The sequence below is a fragment of the Scyliorhinus torazame genome, chromosome 2 (genome assembly GCF_047496885.1).
Source record: "Scyliorhinus torazame isolate Kashiwa2021f chromosome 2, sScyTor2.1, whole genome shotgun sequence".
Lineage (NCBI taxonomy): Eukaryota > Metazoa > Chordata > Chondrichthyes > Carcharhiniformes > Scyliorhinidae > Scyliorhinus > Scyliorhinus torazame.
Genome location: NC_092708.1, coordinates 58,491,167 through 58,508,469, shown reverse-complemented (window position 1 = coordinate 58,508,469; position 17,303 = coordinate 58,491,167). Strand labels below are relative to the sequence as shown.

The window sequence follows — 17,303 nt, the reverse complement described above, 5'->3', positions numbered from 1 at the left end:
CCTTCAATGTTATTGTCTTATTTTGGCTTATTGTCCGGCCAAATGGCATCATTGCTGCTTTACACTGGAAGTATCCAGTGACAAACACGGTAATCAGTTGCACTGTTGAGAGAGGTGCAATTCTCACCAGGTAGCCTTCCAGATCGCTCAGCCACTCTTAATTTGAGATCTTGATTGTCAAATGGTCATGCTTGTTTTCATACCTCTTGGTGGTTTTGCCCCTCTATACCTCTGTAACCATCTCCAATCCCACAAACCTCCAAGATGTCTGCAATCCTTAAATTCTGGCCTTTTGATTCTTAATGATAATTGCCCCACCATGGCAGTGTCTTCATTTAGTTCACATGGTGCCTGGTCCTCCGTTATAAAATTCCTTCCGTACTCCACTCTGCTTCTCAACCTCACTTTGCAACACTCCATAAGACCTATCTCTTTGACCTCCTTTGGTCACCTGACTTAATGGGCATGATCTACGGGTCGCGTTGTGGCTGAAAGGCATCGCAGCATGGTGGGCAGTTGCCAGGAGATCCCTCTTTCGGGATCCACCCGACTTGCCACGCCTTGTGAGATGTAACGCGATCTTGTGAGCCGTCACGATGTAAATCCTGCCCATTTTGGGCGGGGTCACTTTTCACCAAATCTGCATATTAGAGTGAGGCAGCCAGTCTCACTCCAACATGCATTCCTATGATCTACCCAAGATGTGGGATCTGACCCTTTTGCCTTGAAGATCTCGGGTGAGTGCCAATCAGTACTGGTCTCCACAAACGGGGGTCAGATGGGATGGCACTTGTAGGGGTCTCCCAGGGGATCGAAGGCCCCCAGCCGCTTGCCCTCTGGGGCAGAGAGGCACCTTGGAACTGCTACCAAAGTGATATTTTTCCTGGGTGGAGGGGGAGGCGCTGGTCTGGAGGACTAATTTGTAGGTGAGTTGAGGCTTTGGGAGGGGGTTTCAGGGGTCGGGAGGGGGGCGGGTGGTGAGAAATAGGGACGCCAAAAGCAAATATCGATTTGTTTGAGGGTGGGCAAACAGTAACCTATTTGTTTGGAAAATTCCAGTTTCAGCTGATACAGAAAGTTCCATTGCCACTGGGGTGCTTGGTTGTGAAATAAGAGCTTCTGGCTTGGGATTGGTTGTGACAAACTGATATCTGTGCGGTTCACAATCGCAGCTCTTGTCAAATTCCGGAAGAGTTCAAAATTAACCACGGTCATTGTCTGTGCGTTACAGAAGTAAGGTAATTATAGCTTTTTGTTTTGCCTTTTAGTGCGCGCTGGATTTAGCTGGGAGCGAAGGAGAGTCATTGACCGATCGCTTCTCTCTTGGGGCGCGGTAATAGGTTGAGGAAAACTAAACGTTAAAATCCCGTTTGACTTTTGCAACGACCCGCTGTGAAAGGGGGTTCCTGAGTTAACCCACCTCCGCTTTGTCCTGGGCTTATAGTCTGCTGTTGTGTTTTTTTTTATTGAACATAAAGGTATTTTCCAGGTGTGGGATATTTTCAAATAGTCTGGGAATGCACAAAAAAGCCGAGAACGCACTCCTTTTGAGTTAATCATTGCCACACGTTCCGATTGTCAACCTGGTGTAAGAGAGCCATTTAAAGATTTCCGCGTGCATTTTTTTCTTTGGAAATAGGTCGCATTTTCAAACCTCAATGTTAGTTTCTAAACCTATAATTTCCAGTTTGCTTGCTGTATATTGTTAACTTCTAATGCAGATCACATGGCACAAAGGAAGATTTGCATTTATATGGCACCTTGCACTATCGCAGGTCACTCCAATGGGCTTTATAGTGAAAACAAATTCCACATCATGGCGATCACCGACACCACTACCTGCCGGCTCAAGTGGAGAGGCTCTCCAAGAAGATAGCGCATGTAGACACTGACATTAAGTTTCTACAAAGATGCAAGAAAGCAGACAAGATCCCGAAAGGGCTACAGATCACAAACCTACTCAAGTCGACCTACAACACAGACTACGCTGAGAGACTCTGCCGTCGCACCTCTCTCACACTCTTTACAGCAGACGCCAAAACCTGGAAACCGAGTCCATATTCTCAACTTGCGCTCAGGACGCAGCAGACCAGCTGCGAACACCGCCAAACAGATGAGACAACGATACTAGGCTACCTATATGCACACCAAGAACAGGAAGCATGAGAAACTCGGCATCACCACCAGAAGCAACCAAGCCTCCCCGGTAACACAGTAGAAAACAATACAGGGAAATTGTTGGAGGGGAGAAAAACCTCAGAGTCTGTTCTCGACTGCGTGGTGTTGGTAAAACTTTGTTTAATTTGGAAAAACTGTGCACACACAGGAGAGGCACGTTCTGCTGCTAGCTTTAGCTCGCAAAAGCCAGCTCTGCCTGTCCTCAGAATTACATGCACATATATTTAATGTTCTTTGGAGTCACAAGCAGCATGGTAGCATTGTGGATAGCACAATTGCTTCACAGCTCCAGGGTCCCAGGTTCGATTCCGGCTTGGGTCACTATCTGTGCGGAGTCTGCACATCCTCCCCGTGTGTGCGTGGGTTTCCTCCGGGTGCTCCGGTTTCCTCCCACAGTCCAAAGATGTGCAGGTTAGGTGGATTGGCCATGCGAAATTGCCCTTAGTGTCCAAAATTGCCCTTAGTGTTGGGTGGGGTTACTGGGTTATGGGGATCGGGTGGAGGTGTTGACCTTGGGTAGGGTGCTCTTTCCAAGAGCTGGTGCAGACTCGATGGGCCGAATGACCTCCTTCTGCACTGTAAATTCTATGATAATCTATTGACGACACTGAATCATTCGGAACAATACAAAGTGATTAGTCTGCATATTTTCTGGTCCCCATAATGGGAAAACGATTAAAGAATACAATGTTTCCTTACAATCTCATGGGTTTGTGCTTAACATATTTACTTCTAGAAGAGGTGCGAATGAATCCCTTAGACTTACTGGGAGCTGCGGTGCGGCAACCGAAAAGGAAAGAGTCGAATTGGACCCGTCCGGAAGGCTGCTGCCCTAGATTTACCGGGCGCGATTCTCCACCCCCACGCCGAAGTGGCCGCGCCGTCGAGGTTCACGATGGCGCGGAACGGCCCCGGTTGCGACCGATTCAGGCCCTGACAATGGGCCAGTATCGGGGCCGCGTCATCTACCCGCGCGAGGCCTTGTCGTCCGCGTAAAAGCGGCGCCGATTAGATGATGCGGCCGGCGCCGCATAACGGACGTCATCCGCGCATGCGCGGGTTGGCCGGCGCCAACCTGCACATGTGTGGTTGCCGTCCTATCCATATCCACCCCGCAAGCAGATGGGGGACGGATCTTGCGGGGCGGCGGAAGGAAGGAGGTCCTCCTTCAGAGAGGACGGCCCGACGATCGGTGGGCACCGATCGCGGGCCACCCCACATTTAAGGTACCCCCCGGTGCAGGATCCCCCCTCGCCCCCCCCACAGGCCGCCCCCCCCAGCGTTCATGCACCGCCCACGACTGTAGCGACCAGGTGTGGACGGCGCCCTCCTCCCCCTCCTCGTCCTGTCGGTCAGGTGTCCCTCCAGCCTGGGCGGCTGCCGCCTGCCCCTCTGCGGCAGCCTGCGCCGCCTCTCTGGCACGCTCCTCCTCCTCATCCAGGGCAACATAGACATTAGCGGCTGCCGCCACGGCGGCCAACATCGCTGGCTGATCGGAAAACATGACGGCCTGGTGGGGGGGAACGACGACATGTCATCATTGCCCATACCCCCTCCTCCCCCTAGCCAGGTGGCATGGACCGCATGGGTCCCACTGTTGGAGGCTGGCACCTGGCCAGGTGGACCAACTCACTTGCCCTCGCACCCCCCCTCCCCGGCACAGACCCCCCCATCCTCATCCCCGGCACGGACCCCCCCATCCTCATCCCCGGCACAGACCCACCCATCCTCCCTCCCCGGCCCTCCCCGGCACGGACCCCGTCCCCCCATCCCCCTCCCCGGCACGGACCACCCCATCCTCCTCCCCGGCACGGACCCCGTACCCCCATCCCCCTCCCCGGCACGGACCCCCCCATCCTCCTCCCCGGCACGGACCCCGTCCCCCCATCCCCCTCCCCGGCACGGACCCCCCCATCCTCATCCCCGGCACAGACCCACCCATCCTCCCTCCCCGGCCCTCCCCGGCACGGACCCCGTCCCCCCATCCCCCTCCCCGGCACGGACCACCCCATCCTCCTCCCCGGCACGGACCCCGTACCCCCATCCCCCTCCCCGGCACGGACCCCCCCATCCTCCTCCCCGGCACGGACCCCATCCCCCCATCCCCCTCCCCGGCACGGACCCCCCCATCCTCCTCCCCGGCATGGACCCCCCCATCCTCCTCCCCGGCACGGAACCCCGTCCCCCCACCCCCTCCCCGGCACGGACCCCCCCATCCTCCTCCCCGGCACGGACCCCTCCATCCCCCTCCCCGGCACGGACCCCCCCATCCTCCCTCCCCGGCCCTCCCAGCACAGACCCCCCCATCCTCCTCCCCGGCATGGACCCCGTCCCCCCATCCCCCTCCCCGGCACGGACCCCCCCATCCTCCTCCCCGGCACGGACCCCGTCCCCCCACCCCCTCCCCGGCACGGACCCCCCATCCTCCTCCCCGGCACGGACCCCTCCATCCCCCTCCCCGGCACGGACCCCCCCATCCTCCTCCCCGGCACGGACCCCTCCATCCTCCTCCCCGGCACGGACCCCCCATCCTCCTCCCCGGCACGGACCCCCCCATCCTCCCTCCCGACACGCAACCCCCCTCCCGGCACTCCCCCGGAGCCCAGCCCACTCTAACCAACCCCCCGCCGCACACACACACACACACAAAACCCTAGACACACCTCTCCCCCACACATTCAGACTGCGGCCACACCATCGCCTGCCCAGCGGCCAACCCCCCAGGCCGTCACCCACCTCCACGCTGGTCGGCGTAAACCTTGAGCACAGGTTGACGCCGATTAAAAGGAGGTTTGATTTACGCCGACGTGACCTGTCATCACGTCGACGGGACTTCGGCCCATCCGGACGGGAGAATATCGGCAGGCCCAAAATCAATTGCCTTGCGCCCACCCGTGCCATTCTCCGAGGTCTGCGGTGCCATTGACTCCCCGCCGACTTTTCTCCCTTCGGAGACTTCGGCGGGCGTCGGGGGCGGAATTCACGGCGGCCAACGGCCATTTGCGGGTCGGAGAATGACGCCCCAGGAATCCGTGTTGAGGGGCTCACTCAAGCTTGGGGCAGCCCAATGGGGAAAGGTTCAAGAGCTTTCAGCCATAGTACACTGAGGGGCTGGAATCTACTCTGGGTATCTGCCTAACATTGAATAGGAATACAAAAGTATTGGAACTGTATTTGGACACTTCTGACAGGACCATGCTGTGTGAAGAAAAGTTGAATTCTATTGTATTTTTTGTAATTTTTCAAGTTGAAATGTTTTCCCCCAGGCTGTGTGCCTGACATGGAATATATATGGAAAGTATATTGAAAATATCAAAACAATTACAATTGTATAGCGACACCTCAGAGTGGAACATGCTGTATGGAGACCAGACTTGGTTTTTTATAGCTTTTTCTGTAAATTTCAATGTACTTTCACATGAATAAACTATATTTTTTGAAAAAAAAGCATGGAGATAGCTCTTATCTTGGTCCTTTACTGTACTTGGGTATAACATTTCCAGCAGTTCAAAAATACTTACTGTTGAGCTACCTTAGACCACAAGTATCTTCGGGCCTTGCACCTTGTGTACGGGAGTAGCAGTGAGATGAAAACCCATGCCTCCATGGAGGCAAGAGAAGAATATGTAAATCTTTTCAAAAATTAATTTTGCGGGACCTGAGCTTTGCTGGCTGGGTGAGCATTTATTTCCCGTCCCGAAAAGCCATCCATTTCAGAGGGCATTTGAGAGTCAAATTGCTGTGGATCTGGAGTCACATGTAGGCCAGACCAATGCCCATCACCTTTACAACAGGGAGATGAAAGCTTGCCCCGTAGCTCTCATCGTCTGTACAGTAATTCAGAGTGAATTATTGATGCAATAGGTTATTGTATATTTTGCTTTCTGCTGACTCCACATCTAGGAATAAATTGTTTTTTTCCCTGACCCTCAATATAAATGATGGGTGTTGCTGTGCTTTTATGCTAGTAGTTCATAATTAAACTGTTGTGTGTCTTGCTTTAAAATTAGTTTGGTCATTAGATTATTTCATTATGGATCAATAGTTTCCCCTGAAGGAAAATCTTCATCAGGGCAAGCAGCCAAAGGTGAGCATCATTTATGGGGAGAGATGCCATGGTTTTTGACATTGATATGTGAACTCTCCAGAATATCACAACTCCAGTAGGTTACCAGGAGTTAAAAAGGCAGAAGTGAGAGCAAAGGCCAATCTCATTTTCCTCTAATTGTCACCATTATGGATCAGATGTGCGATCATAATGTCAAAAATTAGCTCTGTCTGAAAGACACTCAGTGATTTGGCCTCCATAGCCTTCTGCGGCAAAGAGTTCCACAGATTCAACACCCTCTGGCTGAAGAAATTCCTCCTCATTCCTGTTTTAAAGGATCGTCCCTTTAGTCTGAGATTGTGTCCTCTGCTACCCGTTTTTCCTACAAGTGGGAACATCCTCTCCACATCCACTCTATCCAGGCCTCGCTGTATCCTGTAAGTTTCAATAAGATCCCCCCTCATCCTTTCAAATGGGGTCTGACCAGAGCCTTATATAGCCTCAGAAGTACATCCCTGGTCTTGTAATCTAGCCCTCTCGACATGAATGCTAACATCGGATTTGCCTTCCTAACTACCGACTGAACCTGCACGTTAACCTTAAGAGAATCATGAACAAGGACTCCCAAGTCCCTCTGTGTTTCTGATTTCCGAAGCGACTCCCCATTTAGAAATCAGTCTATGCCTCCATTTCTCCTTCCAAAAGGCATGACCTCACACTTTTCCACATTGTATTCCATCTGCCACTTCTTTGCCCACTCTCTTAGCCTGCCCAAGTCCTTCTGCAGCCCGCCTGCTTCCTCAATACTGCCTGCTCCTGTCTATCATCTGCAAACTTAGCAACAGTGCCTTCAGTTCCTTCTTCCAGATCATTCATGTATATTGTGAAAAGTTATGGTCCCAGCACAGACCCCTGAGGCAGACCACTAGTTCTGGCTGCCATCCTGAAAAAGACCCCTTTATCCTCACTCTCTGCCTTCTGCCAGTCAGCCAATCCTCTATCCATGCCTCTATCCCTCCCTATCTCTGTAAGGTAATTCAGCTGTGGATGATACCCTTTTGTGAACTCTGTTTCCATTCAAATCTGTTCCGCTTTGCATCTGAGGCCAAGTGGTTGTGCTTTTCGAACCCTGTTCCCATGTCAGCCAGGTCAGGATATTGCACCCCCACCCCCAGATGGGCAGGCTCATTTGAAGGTTGACTCAGATTTTCCAGGCAGATTTCAATTAATCTGCCTGAAGGCAGGCTGCTAGTGCTCCTGACAGGTTGAGAGACCCTTAATACCTACCTGAGAGGGTGTGCGGGCGAAGAGAAGCTCCCCCCAACAAGTGATGGCTGACCTGTTTTCCCTATATGTTGAAAAGAAATTGGCTGATAGAGGGCTCTTAGTTATTTGAATTTTACAGAAGTCAGGTGCTCCTCTGAAGCTGGATGGCGTTTAATTGAGCTTCTAGTTTGAACACGCTGTGATGAACGGTTACTGCCTTATCATCATGTAAGGTGATGTCCCCTTTAAGACCAGGCTTGGAACCCTGGGGACTCCGCCTCTGGCTCCGCCCATCTGGGAGCCATACATAAAGGCCTGCCTCATGGTCTGTATAGCAGTCAGCTCTCGTCCAAATCTGTAGCATAGTTATTAGCCTAATAAAGCCTTCTTTACAGTTTAATCTCGAAGCATCATTATTGAGGGTACCCCAATTTATTAGGCTAAACTAGATTCAGGATGGACGCAGGCCGAAAACCAGAGAAGCTCAATCTGGAAGCACGAACGCCGGAGGCAAAGGAAATTTTTAAATACTGGCTGCGGTGCTTCGAGGCCTACCTGGACTCCTCAGAGCCTCCCATCCTGGGGCCACGCAAGCTGCGTCTACTCCACGCCTGTGTGAGTCACAGAATCTCTGCCACGCTCGAAAAGGCGACGAGTTATGAGGAAGCGATTGAGTTGCTCCGCAAGCGGTTTGTCAAACCCGTCAATGAGGTGCACGCCCGGCATCTGCTCTCTACCTGCCGGCAGCGCTTGGGGGAATCGCTCGACGAGTTTGTTGAGAAACTCACCGCGCTGGCCAGGGACTGTGACCATCAGGATGTGACAGGGGAAGTCCATATGAACCTGCACATCAGAGATTCTTTCGTGTCTGGCATCCGCTCGACCTACATCCGGCAGCGACTTCTCGAAAACGGGGCAAAAGACCTCCAGGAGACGCTAACGCTCGCCTCCTCGCTGGAGGTGGCCCGACACAACTTGGGTACGTACCCCGCGGACTCTGCCAGCCCCCCCCGGACTTCCTCAGACTCACCCGTATTACAGGCCTGCGCCACGCGGCGACCCGCTCACCATGGGGGCACACCTTGCTACTTCTGCGGGCAGGGCCAGCACCCACGCCCACGCTGCCCAGCCCGCTCCGCGATCTGCAGCGACTGCGGGAAGAAAAGGCACTTTGCGAGGGTCTGCCTGGCCAGACCCAGGGGCCAGAAAAACAAAGAACAGCCGGCCCGAAAATCGGGCTCCCAGGCCCGCAGGCCTCACAATGCTGCTGCGCACCGACCCGACACGTCCTCTTCTGACGCGTCATCAGCCTCATGCGAATCATGGGAGCGGCTATCTTCTCGACCCGACACGTGCGACCAACGGCAGCGGCCATTTTACGACTCCGACTACCCGCGACTGGGTGCGATCACCCTCGATCAAACTCGGCCAAAACACCTGCAGGACTCCATGATGCAGGTCCAGGTCAACGGGCATGACACTGCATGCCTCTTCGACTCCGGGAGCACGGAGAGATTTATCCACCCTGAAACGGTAAGGCGCTGCTCCCTACGCACCCATCCCACATCCCAAACCATAGCCCTCGCATCTGGGTCCCACTCGGTACAAATCACGGGGTACTGTATTGCGGATCTCTCGATCCAGGGTGCCAAATACACCCGTTTCAAATTTTATATCCTCCCTCACCTCTGTGCCCCCCTGCTGCTCGGACTGGATTTCCAGTGCAGCCACCGAAGCCTGACACTGAGGTTCGGCGGACCCTTGCCCCCCCTTACGGTGTGCTGCCTTGCGACACTGAAAGTCGCACCCCCCTCGCTATTCGCTAACCTCACTCCTGACTGTAAGCCCGTCGCCACCAGGAGCCGGCGCTACAGTGCCCAAGATATGGCTTTTATCAAGTCAGAGGTCCAGCGTTTACTGGGAGAAGGGGTCATCGAGGCTAGCAACAGCCCTTGGAGAGCGCAAGTGGTGGTAGTCCGGTCCGGGGAGAAGAAACGGATGGTCGTGGATTATAGCCAGACCATAAACCGATTCACGCAGCTTGATGCGTACCCCCTTCCTCGCATCGCGGAAATGGTAAATCGGATCGCCCAATACCGAGTCTTTTCCACGGTCGACCTCAAATCTGCCTACCACCAGCTCCCCATCCGACCAAAAGACCGCCCCTATACTGCCTTCCAAGCAGCCGGCCGGCTCTTCCACTTTCTCAGGGTCCCCTTTGGTGTCACAAATGGGGTCTCCGTCTTTCAAAGGGCGATGGGCCAAATGGTGGACCAGTACGGTTTGCGGGCTACATACCCGTACTTGGACAATGTCACCATCTGCGGCCATGATCAGCAGGACCATGACGCTAACCTCAAAAAGTTCCTCCAAACCGCCCGAGCCCTTAACCTGACCTATAACGAGGGCAAATGCGTTTTCCACACCACCCGGCTGGCCATCCTCGGCTATGCCGTGGAAGACGGGGTCCTTGGTCCCGACACCGACCGCATGCGCCCCCTTAAGGAACTCCCTCTCCCCCACAGCCTCAAGGCCCTCAAACGGTGCTTGGGGCTTTTCTCCTATTACGCCCAGTGGGTCCCCAAGTATGCGGACAAAGCACACCCACTCCTAAAGACCACCACTTTTCCCCTCTCGGCTGAGGCCCAATTGGCCTTCAACCGCATCAAGGCCGACATCATCAAGGCCGCCATGCACGCGGTGGACGAAACCATCCCTTTCCAGGTAGAGAGCGATGCATCAGACATCGCCCTGGCTGCTACCCTCAATCAAGGAGGCAGACCAGTAGCATTCTTCTCCCGAACCCTCACCGCCTCCGAGATTCGACACTCTGCAGTCGAAAAGGAGGCACAAGCCATTGTGGAGGCTGTACGGCGCTGGAGACACTACCTCGCCGGTAGGAGGTTTACCCTCGTCACCGACCAACGGTCGGTCGCCTATATGTTCGATAACACGCAACGGGGCAAAATAAAGAACGATAAAATTTTGAGGTGGAGGATCGAACTCTCCACCTACTCGTACGATATCAAGTATCGTCCAGGGGAGCTCAACGAGCCCCCAGATGCCCTGTCCCGTGGCACATGCGCCAACGCGCAGGAGGACCGCCTGCAAGCCATCCACAATGACCTCTGCCACCCGGGGGTTATCCGGCTCGTCCATTTCATCAAGTCCCGCAACCTACCTTACTCAACCAAGGAGGTCAAGGCCATGGTCAGGGCCTGCCAGGTCTGTGCGGAGTGCAAACCGCACTTCTATCGGCCAGACAAGGTTCGGCTCGTGAAGGCCTTGGGCCCCTTTGAGCGACTGAGCGTGGACTTCAAGGGGCCCCTCCCGTCCACCAACCGTTATGCCTATTTCCTCAACGTGATCGATGAGTTCTCCCGTTTCCCATTCGCCATTCCCTGCACCGACATGACCTCAGCCACGGTGATTAAGGCACTGCACAGCATCTTCACCCTGTTTGGTTTCCCTGCTTATATCCACAGCGACCGGGGTACATCGTTCATGAGCGATGAACTGCGTCAGTATCTGCTCAGCAAAGGCATCGCCTCGAGCAGAACGACCAGCTATAACCCACGGGGAAACGGGCAGGTGGAGAGGGAGAACGCGACCGTGTGGAAGGCTGTCCTTCTGGCCCTGCGGTCGAGAAATCTCCCAACCACCCGCTGGCAGGAGGTCCTACCCGATGCCCTACACTCCATTAGGTCACTCCTCTGCACGGCCACAAATGAGACCCCTCATGAGCGATTGTTTCGCTTCCCCAGGAAGTCTACCTCCGGGGTCTCGCTTCCATCTTGGCTGACGGCTCCGGGACCTGTTTTTCTCTGGAGCCACGCGAGGAGCCATAAAATGGACCCCCTAGTTGAAAAGGTCCGACTGCTCCACGCCAACCCCAGTTACGCCTACGTGGAGTTCTCCGACGGTAGGCAAGATACGGTTTCCCTCCGGGATCTGGCGCCCGCTGGATCCTCCACCACAGGCGCCCCTTCCCGCGCCGCTCCCCTGCAGGACCCGTCGCCCCCTACAACACACCCCCTTCCGGCCCTACCACCCGTTGGTGAGCTCCTACCGTGCGCCCCCCCTTGCGCCCCCCCTTTACACACCCTGTCGGCGCCGGCTCCGCTACCCCCGGCCCTGCCTAGTTCCTCTGCCCCGACCCGGACCGAAGCTCCGACCGCTGTGCTCCCGGATGTGCCCTCAACCGGGACGTCCGTGCCCGCCGCACCACCGCCCGAACTGAGGAGATCGAGGAGGACGATCCGGCCGCCGAGACGGATGGACCTATGATGGCACTTCACCCCCGCCGGACTCCTTTTTAAACAGGGGGTGAATGTGATGAACGGTTACTGCCTTATCATCATGTAAGGTGATGTCCCCTTTAAGACCAGGCTTGGAACCCTGGGGACTCCGCCTCTGGCTCCGCCCATCTGGGAGCCATACATAAAGGCCTGCCTCATGGTCTGTATAACAATCAGCTCTCGTCCAAATCTGTAGCATAGTTATTAGCCTAATAAAGCCTTCTTTACAGTTTAATCTCTAAGCCTCATTATTGAGGGTACCTCACATGCATCTGCTATTGTTAATTGGAAAGGAAATCTGTCTCCATGCCAAACAAAGATGTACCCGGTTAAAATTCCAACCAGTGACACTTTGCCCCTGGGTTCAGGATGTTGGGCGGGATTCTCCGACCCCCCGCCGGGTCGGAGAATTGCCGGGGGCTGGCGTGAATCCCGCACCCACTGGTTGCCGAATTCTCCGGCACCGGATATTCGGCGGGGGTCGGAATTGCGCCACGCCAGTCGGCGGGCGCCCCCCCCGGCGATTCTCCGGCCCGCGATGGGCCGAAGTCCCGCTGCTGGAATGCCTGTCCCGCCGGCGAGAAACAAACCACCTCTCTTACCAGCGGGATAAGGCGGCGTGGGTGGGCTCTGGAGTCCTGGTGGGGCGCGAGGCGATCTGGCCCCGGGAGGTGGCCCCACGGTGGCCTGGCCCGCGATCGGGGCCCACCGATCCGCGGGCGGGCCTGTGCCGTGGGGGCACTCTTTTCCTTCTGCCTTTGCCATGGTCTCCACTATGGCGGAGGTGGAAGAGACTCCCTCCACTGCGCATGCACGGGGATGCCGTGAGCGGCCGCTGACGCTCCCATGCATGTGCCGCCTGGCAAAGTCATTTCCGCGCCAGCTGGCGGGGTACCAAAGGCCTTTCCCGCCAGCTGGCGGGGCGGAAATCAGTCCGGCGCGGGCCTAGCCCCTCAAGGTGAGGGCTTCGCCCCCCCAAGATGCGGAGGATTCCGCACCTTCGGGGCGGCGCGATGCCGGACTGATTTGCGTGTTTTTGGCACCAGTCGGCAGACATCGCGCCGATTGCGGAGAATCCTGCCCGTGGAAGCAGTCGCACTTTAATTTTTAAAAGAAGAATCTTTATTGTCACAAGTAGGGTTACATTAACACTGCAGTGAAGTTACTGCGCAAAGCCCCTAATCGCCACATTCCGGCGCCTGTTCGGGTACACAGAGGGAGAATTCAGAATATCCAAATGTCCTAACAGCACGTCTTCGGGACTTGTGGGAGGAACCCGGAGCACCCGGAGGAAACCCACTCAGACACCGGGAGAACGTGCAGGCTCTACACAGACAGTGACCCAGAGCCGAAATCGAACCTGGGACCCAAAAGTGTAAAGCAACAGTGCCAACCACTGTGCTTTCATGCCGCCCACCTTCCTGCCCTGAAAACAAAGGTTCAGCTCCATCCGATGATTCTGGCCAATCTTCTTGAGTCGGTTTGCCACCCAATGCGTTTCATTCCGCTTTGTACACCTGCTTAATCAGTTTAACTCCACCTACTCTTGTGGACTTGGGTGTTCAATGATAGTTGTCTCTCCTGGTTGCCATTCTATGGTAATGACAGCCTTTTTTCTTTAAGCGGGAGGGATGGCACCATTTACAGATCTGGGGTGGGATTCTCCGACCCTCCACCAGGTCGGAGAATCGGCGGGTGCTGGTGTGAATCCCGTGCCGCCAGTTGCCGAATTCACCGGCACCAGATATTCGGCGGTGGCGGAAATCGCACCGCGCCGATTGGCGGGCCCTCCCCCGTCGATTCTCCGGCCCGTGATGGGCCGAAGTCCCGCTGCTGTCATGCCTGTACCGCCAGCGAGAATCAAACCACCTCTCTTACCGGCGGGACTGGGAGGTGCGGGCGGGCTCCGGGGTCCTGGGGGGGGGGGCCGCGGGGCGATCTGGCCCCGGGGGGGTGCTCCCACGGTGGCCTGGACCTCGATCGGGGCCCACCGATCCACGGGCGTGCCTGTGCCGTGGGGGCACTCTTTTCCCTCCGCCTCGGCCACAGCCTCCGCGATGACCGATGCGTAAGAGACACCCCCCCCGCGCACGCACGGGGATGACGTCAGCGGCTGCTGACGCTCCCGCACATGCGCGGACTTCCGCCACCTGGCGAAGTCCTTTCGGCCCCAGCTGGCATGGCGCCAAAGGCCTTCCATGCCAGCCAGTGGAGCGGAAACCACTCCGGCGTGGGTCTAGCCCCTCACGGTGAGTGCTTGGCCCTCTCCGCACCTTTGGGGCGGCCTGATGGCTGAGTGGTTCGCGCCACTCCATCCCGCCTGGACCCCCCGCCCCGCCGAGTAGTGGAGAAACCCGGCCCTGAGTATTATAGCAACTTCCTCTAAATGAGATCGTGCATGCACTGATGGGCGCCTCATTTCCTTCAATAAAGTGGCCTTGGAAATAAGAGAAGACATTATGGCAGGCAAAGTGATTTGAGGGAGAGATTATTCTTCATAGTGATTAGTTATCTTGGAATTTGATGCAAAGAGAACATTCCTGGTTGCAGAGGCGGCATGCCACTTGCTGGCAGCGGCATTCGCAGCTGTCACCGTTGTCAATGGAAATTCCTATTGAAACCAGTGGGCGGGGCTGTACTGCAGATGGAACCAGAGAATCCCGCTGCCAGCGAATGGACCTATATATTGGCACTTGTAACTTGAACGGCCTTTTGTGAATCAAGGGGTATCTTTCAGTGCTGTGTGCCAGTTCTTGAATGGTGGAACTTGCACTCACTGCTTCTGGCACTGTCTTGTTGGGTGTTCCGATGCACAAATGATCCAACATGGCTGTAGATGGTACAACTCTGTTTTATTGTCTTAAACAATGACAACTACTAACTGCTGGCTAAGGTTCGTGCTTCACCAGCTAACCTGTGGACCCAGCCCTTTCACTATCTTGGTGAGGCACTCAGCACATGGTCTATGTCTGAGTGGCACGCTGTGAGCTCTGTGCACTGAGCTCTCTCCTGGTAGAACGAGCGGGAACTGTGGTGTTCCCTTTTTATAGTGTGTGTGCTCTCACTGGTGATTGGCTGCGATGTTTGCGTGTTGGTTGATCCAACTACCTGTCCATCAGTGTGTGTGTGATTGCACCATGATATGCTGATTTGGATATCATGACATCCCGCCCTTTCACAAGGATATGTGCCTACATGCTAATAAGTAGAAACATGTACTGAGCACATCTGAGTATGTGTGTGTAATATTTACAACATGTACATGAGGCTAAACTATATACAGAGGAAGTTGTCAGGTGCAACAGAGCAACGAGGTTGTACCAATAACAGAACAAATGCAATCAGCAAACGACGAGAGAGAACTTCTGGAACGACAAGAAAGAAACACGTTAACAGTACTGTAAAACAATTCAGTGAGTCCAATGTGCTGACAGGCTCATAAATCAAGTTTATCAGGTGGGCGACGAATTCGGGTTGACCGTTAGGGTGGCACACCACTCATCGCCCGGATCAATGCTGTGCACTGGCAGCGGCTGGTGGTTCCGACTTGGGGACATCCGGTTCTTGTGGATTACCGCAACGCGGAAGGGTTCCCTGTCTTCGGTATCGCTGGGCTGCATGCTGTCAGGATATGATCAGTGTATGGCGTCTGAATTGCCCGCACGTCCCTGCGAGGCTGGCGGAATTGTAGAGAGTTTGCAGGTTGAGCTGCTTGACAGCAGGCAGCGTAGTGGCCCATCCTGCCACAGCGGAGGCATTGTCGCGCTTTGGCCAGACATTGCCGCTTTAAGTGGGCGGGGCCACAGTTGCCGCACGTCGCGATGTCATGGCGTTCGTTGCGCCACCGCGCATGCACGGTGCGATCCTGCATAGAGCGCGCTTGCGCATCACGTCCCTCTGTGTCAACGTCCCCTCTTTTGGTGCGTACAAGCGCGGGAGGCCTCGGAAAGCACGTGAAATGGCCGCTCTCGTCCGGGCCATGGGCCGGGGGGAACCGCATCGTAGGACCCCTGCCATGCCGTTTTGGCCGCCTGGGTTGGGAGTACCGGCTGCTCGCGTTCTCGTGGAGGACGCAGGTCTCGATGGCAGTCGCTAGGGTGAGGCGCTTAATTTTGAGGAGCTGCTGGCGTAGAGTGTCTGAGATAACCCCAAAAACGATCTGATCCCATATCATGGAGTCAGAGGTGGCCTCATAGCCACAGGACTGCGCGAGGATACGGAGGTGTGTCAAGTAAGATTGAAAAGGCTCATCCTTGCCCTGCAGACAGTGCTGGAAGAGGTACCTCTCGAAGCTCTCACTGACTTCCACGCTGAAGTGTTCCTTGAACTTTAGAAGCACTGTCTTGTATTTTCTCTTGTCCTCGCCTTCCGCGAATGCCAGGGAGTTGTAGATGTGGATCGCGTGTTGCCCCGCTGTGGAGAGGAGGAGGGCGATTTTCCTGGTGTCCGATGCATTCTCCCTGTCTGTGGCTTCTAGGAAGAGCTGGAAGCGCTGTTTAAACAGCTTCCAGTTTACGCCAAGATCTCCAGCGATTCGGAGCGGCTGCGGCGGGCTGATGTTTTCCATGGAGCAGGATGGCGGATTACTGAAAGAGTGCAGGTAGGTCTCACAGTCACTGGCTAGCTTCCACTACTGGTATCATGTCGTGTTGGGTGTTCCGATGCACAAATGACCCAACACGGCTGTAGATGGTACAACTCTGATTTATTGTCTTAAACAATGACAACTACTAACTGCTGGCTAAGGTTCGTGTTTCACCAGCTAACCTGTGGACCCAGCCCTATCATTATCTTGGTGAGGCACTCAGCACATGGTCTATGTCTGAGTGGCACGCTGTGAGCTCTGTGCACTGAGCTATCTCCTGGTAGAATGGGCGGGAACTGTGGTGTTCCCTGTTTTATAGTGCGTGTGCTCTCACTGGTGATTGGCTGCGATGTTAAGTGTGTGTTGGTTGGTCCAACTACCTGTCCATCAGTGTGTGTGTGATTGCACCATGATATGCTGATGTGGATATCATGACAGGCACCATGTTTTAGACAGCTTGCATTGCTCTCAGATGGCTCTTCTGCCCTTGAAATGAAATGAAATGAAAATCGCTTATTGTCACAAGTAGGCTTCAAATGAAGTTACTGTGAAAAGCCCCTCGTCGCCACATTCCGGTGCCTGTTTGGGGTGGCTGTTATGGGAACCGAACCGTGCTGCTGGCCTCAATTCTACAAACGGTAAGATCATGGCTATATCAAAAAATCTGGGGTTGGTTCTCGATTGCCTGATGCCAGTAGCAGGTTTCCAGATCCAGTAGAGGCTGATGAGATGGCTGAAAAACTGGATTGGTGCCGGGGAGCTAATCCCATTCTGATGCTCCGATCCCAAACCGGCAGCGAGCTCCATGCCCTGTGCCGACGGGAGGATGATTCACACCCATTAGCGGGTTGGAAGCCTGAGTCTCCAGTTGCGAGTCTCCGCTGGCAGGAACACTTGAGGCTTGATTCTTCCGCCCCGCCTACTGCAA

The 17,303-nt window shown here is 55.1% G+C and overlaps 1 protein-coding gene across 4 annotated transcripts in view; it reads left to right on the top strand.

Annotated features, from left to right (window-relative positions):
- Positions 1 to 1,080: 1,080 nt before the first annotated feature.
- kynu (kynureninase) overlaps positions 1,081 to 17,303 on the top strand; it is a 288,595-nt gene continuing 272,372 nt past the window's right edge. For 2 of the 4 annotated variants that reach the window (XM_072471709.1, XM_072471677.1), the window contains exon 1: positions 2,148 to 2,206. In XM_072471709.1, the coding sequence (XP_072327810.1) occupies positions 2,163 to 2,206 (44 nt within the window). In that variant the 5' untranslated portion in view covers positions 2,148 to 2,162. Of the gene's footprint in view, positions 1,239 to 2,057; positions 2,207 to 17,303 lie in introns of those variants that run through there. The other 2 variants (XM_072471682.1, XM_072471700.1) reach the window with 2 other exon arrangements.